At 45.8% G+C, this 4098-nt stretch overlaps 1 protein-coding gene across 1 annotated transcript; it reads left to right on the forward strand.

Annotated features, from left to right (window-relative positions):
• The first annotated feature begins 594 nt into the window (after positions 1–594).
• lbx1b (ladybird homeobox 1b) lies at positions 595–3565 on the forward strand. Its single transcript, XM_034600480.1, has 2 exons — positions 595–1565; positions 2082–3565. The coding sequence occupies exons 1-2, from the start codon at positions 1238–1240 to the stop codon at positions 2555–2557; spliced, it is 804 nt and encodes a 267-aa protein (XP_034456371.1). The 5' UTR covers positions 595–1237; the 3' UTR covers positions 2558–3565.
• The last annotated feature ends 533 nt before the right edge of the window (positions 3566–4098 follow it).

Consider the following 4098-nt stretch of genomic DNA (forward strand, 5'->3'; position numbering starts at 1 on the left):
CACCAAAGTTCCCTTTAACAAAAGAAAATTAAATAAAAAGCATTAAATAAAAACTGCAACGTCTTTAAATAAATAAAAACAATTATTTACATTTCTTTGCATCAGAAAAAGAACACAATTTCGATGTGGAAAAACTCCAATGTTTTTTATCCTCCACTGCAAAGATAGTTTTTCTTATGCAAACAGCCTGTGGTGGCGTTTAGAGAGCAGCACCCAGATAAAGCCATCATGTCAAACCTGGAGGACGCGGGGAAATTTGAGAGGAGATGAACTATTTCTCGGATGATATAAAAGCGGCCCCTTTCGCCTGAGTTATGGCCGAGCTCTGGCGTTGCTGAGAGGGATGCATGCTGCTCCTTCTCTCCCGCCCCAGAGGAGGTATCGTCAGAGCTGATATATGGCCCAGCTCTTACATTACCTTTACAAAACAAAGGATCATCCACGCTTTGGGTCGAGAGAAAATATCCTCCTGACTATGGCTGCGACACCTACAACAAACCCCTGAGAGGACTTATCGTTTTTTTCAAATCAAATCCGGATAATCCATATACTTTTTTAAAATAAAAGACTAGAAACCCCTGCATGCTGCTGGACTGAAACTGGAAGTTTTACGCGTAAAAACGCTTAAGTAGGCTACGGATTGTGATTTCTCTCCCCTCCTCATCCCTCTCTCTTTCTCTCTCTCCCTCTCTCTCTCTCCTTTTCTCTCTCTCTCTCTCTCTCTGCTTCCCCTCATTTACCCCATATACCTATTCTGGTATCTCACCACACGACTAAATTAGACCAAAGATGATAAGAGCACAAAGCATTATAATTCCGCCGGGCTCCTCCTCCTTCCAGCCATGCGTCCTAATTAATGGGACACCCCCAGTCGCAAAAAGCCCTGCACTGGACTGCAACATAGTCAAAGAGTGAAAGGGAAGAGGGCGAAAGTGCCACTGGAGATAATTGATTACCTACCAATCGACGATAACTTGTTAGTAATCGTCAACTCTTGTGGACCTCGCCATTTTCAGGGAGGCATCTCACTCCTGCGGACCCGCTGCTCCCGAGGATCGACACTTTGAAGACACCCCCCCCCCCCCCCCATTTTGGAATAAGATTTTCTTTTCTTCTCCCCTCTGCATCTTTATTTTTTATTTTCTTCGAACCTCCCTAAGTGTTATGTGACTTTCCTCCCTTGGTTTTTTTTGGTACTATTGCAACGAATTCCTGCGTAAACTCTGCGCGCAAACCAATGATGACATCCAAAGAGGTGGCCAAATGTGATGCAGTGGAGAACAGGAGGCGAAGTCCGCTGGACCACTTGCCGCCTCCTGCCAACTCCAACAAGCCGCTCACCCCCTTCAGCATCGAGGACATCCTGAACAAGCCGTCCGTGAAGCGCAGCTACACGATCTGCGGCACGGCGCACCTCATCTCGTCCTCCGAGAAGCACCGTCCGTCCAGCATCCCCCTGTCCAGCCGCGCTCTGCTCAACCAGACCTCCCCGCTCAGCGCGCTGGAGGAGCTGGCCAGCAAGACCTTCAAGGGGCTGGAAGTCAGCGTGCTACAGGCGGCGGAAGGTAAAGATCCATCCGCACTGAGTCACCGCGTCACTAATACATTTTTGTAATGTTGTATCATCCAATGCATTTTTATGTTCTTCTTTAAATTACGCAAAGGCCTGCACTGGACAAATTTAAATTATATTTCATTTCATAGTCGTTAAATTAGCTTTCTCAAAACAACAGTACTTTTTTTCTGTTGCGTTAATTAATGCATACTTTTCTTCTTAAAATGTCTCATCGAACAAAGCCGTGGTAATTTTGTTCTTCATCGAAATAAATCGCCACAGCTTTTCTTTAATATATTAAGGCCTCATGTGTCTGCTGCTCAATATTTCCCAGTGGTGTCTGTGTAATATTCCTGTAATTACCTGTTCCCATAAGGCTTAAAGGTTTTAGTGATTCACACATCACTGCCACTGTTATTTTTGCGATGTGATCACTTTTACGCACGCACTGCAGCGGTGCGGATAAAAAACCCAAGCACCTGCGTATTTCAGTGGTTTTCACTCAGCCTCCTCTCCACCCTTACAGGCCGGGACGGGATGACTCTGTTCGGCCAGAGGACCACCCCGAAGAAGCGTCGGAAGTCCCGGACGGCGTTCACCAATCACCAGATCTACGAGCTGGAGAAGCGCTTCCTGTACCAGAAGTACCTGTCCCCCGCCGACCGGGACCAGATCGCGCAGCAGCTCGGCCTGACAAACGCGCAGGTCATCACGTGGTTTCAGAACCGCAGAGCCAAGCTAAAACGGGACCTGGAAGAGATGAAGGCCGACGTGGAGTCGGCCAAGGCCGTAGGCCAGGTCCCCTTGGACAAGCTCGCCAAGCTGGCGGACCTGGAGAAATGCGCCAACGGCACGCTGGGCCACCCGCGCCCCGTGTCCCCGGCGCGGGGAGGCAAGCTCGGCCAGAAACTGCGGACGTCGCCGCTGTCTCCGTTCTCAGACCACACAACGAGTAAAGAGTGCTCAGAGGACGAGGACGTGGAGATTGATGTGGATGACTGATGGCGCAGCGTGGGGCCGAGGAGGCGACAACAGACACAGAGAGACGATAGAGAGAAAAAAGAAAATCCCACCGAGGACTTGTAACTTACTGCTTATATTGTATACCATATCTCAGAACATGTACCAAAATGTAATGACTTTTATATCGGCACAGATAGACCTATTCATAGTGAAGCATGAACACTGAACCAGAAATATGCAGTGGTATTTTACAGTGTATCCATACGCGAACTGTTACTCCATGCAATCAGAGCAATATGGTCGAACATGACATGAGTAACTTATTATTTTTTTACACTACAGGCCAACACACACACACACAAACACGCACGCACACACGCACACAATAACCCACACATAAACATTTACACGCGCACACACCTGTTCCATTGCTTTTCCTAAAGGCCTGTGACACACACACACACACACACACACACACACACACACACACACACACACACACTCAAAGTGCTCCAGTTTTCCATACTTTTGCATGTAAATGCATGATTTGATTTGTGATCATTATCTATTTATTTTTGACTTTATAATATTATATTTTTTTTAATTTAAACGCTTTTGTCTTTTCCGTGAGCCAAGTCGCCATTCAGTCACTTCTGTCACTGCCGGCTCCTCTTCCTCCTCCTCCTCCTCTTCATCATCACCTGCCTTCAGTTCATATATTAGTGGTCCCCGCTGCTGCAGTGCATGATGATGATGATGCTGAACGTGAAAAAGGCCAACTCGGACGTTCACATGCTTTTTTGTGCGTTTTGATCCTGGGAAAATGCTCCAGCGATGGCGAGAGAACAACACCAGAGAACACTGCGGTGATTTTGACGAGCTGTAGGCTACTTTCAGATTTATTGTTTGGATACAATAGATTTACAGTTATAGCCTAAATTTGTTATGTTTTGTACACCTGTAAGTGCCTTTCTAAATTCAGGACATTATTTGAAAAACCAATGCACAGACTGTAATGTATATAGGCTACTATGGGAATAAAATGGCTTTTCTGAATATTTCTTTTATGTTGCAATTCTTGAATTAACATCGAGTTTTTTTTAAATTTATTGTGGATATAAAAGCCTAGAGGTTTTTTTTGTATCTATTGGAGACAAAAATCATTTAGTAACACGCTCTCTTTGCCAAATCTGGGCGTGTAAGCCCATGAAAATCGGCCCATTTAGAGTTATTATCCTCAACTATTTTGTCCCTTTTGTGTCCTTTTCTACTATGATGCTCTAAACATTTTGTGGCTTGAATCTCACATCCCCTTTCAGCAGCCTAAATGCGTATCGTGGCTTCTTGACCCTCAGACGTGTTTCTCCATTCGTGGCAAAAATTTATGTGAGAAACACAAATCTGGTGCCGGGGGGGGGAGAGAGAAAAAAAGAGGAGGATGCCACAAAAAACACAAAGTTTTGGGCCAGTTTTCTCCGGGCCTTTATTGAGCCCTGTTTTTGTTCTGCGGGACTGGGCCGTAATTTTGTGCGTAAAGCATGAAAAGTGGGGACAAATGAGCAGCAGTTCCCTGATGGGAC

The sequence above is a fragment of the Hippoglossus hippoglossus genome, chromosome 1, assembly GCF_009819705.1.
Source record: "Hippoglossus hippoglossus isolate fHipHip1 chromosome 1, fHipHip1.pri, whole genome shotgun sequence".
NCBI lineage: Eukaryota > Metazoa > Chordata > Actinopteri > Pleuronectiformes > Pleuronectidae > Hippoglossus > Hippoglossus hippoglossus.

What these genes read in the sequence shown, in the direction of transcription:
- lbx1b (XM_034600480.1), top strand. Translation starts at nt 1,238, where the DNA reads ATGATGACATCCAAAGAGGTGGCCAAATGTGATGCAGTGGAGAACAGG. An exon ending in CGTGCTACAGGCGGCGGAAG is followed by an intron (nt 1,566 to 2,081) that starts GTAAAGATCCAT and finishes CCACCCTTACAG; the next exon opens with GCCGGGACGGGATGACTCTG.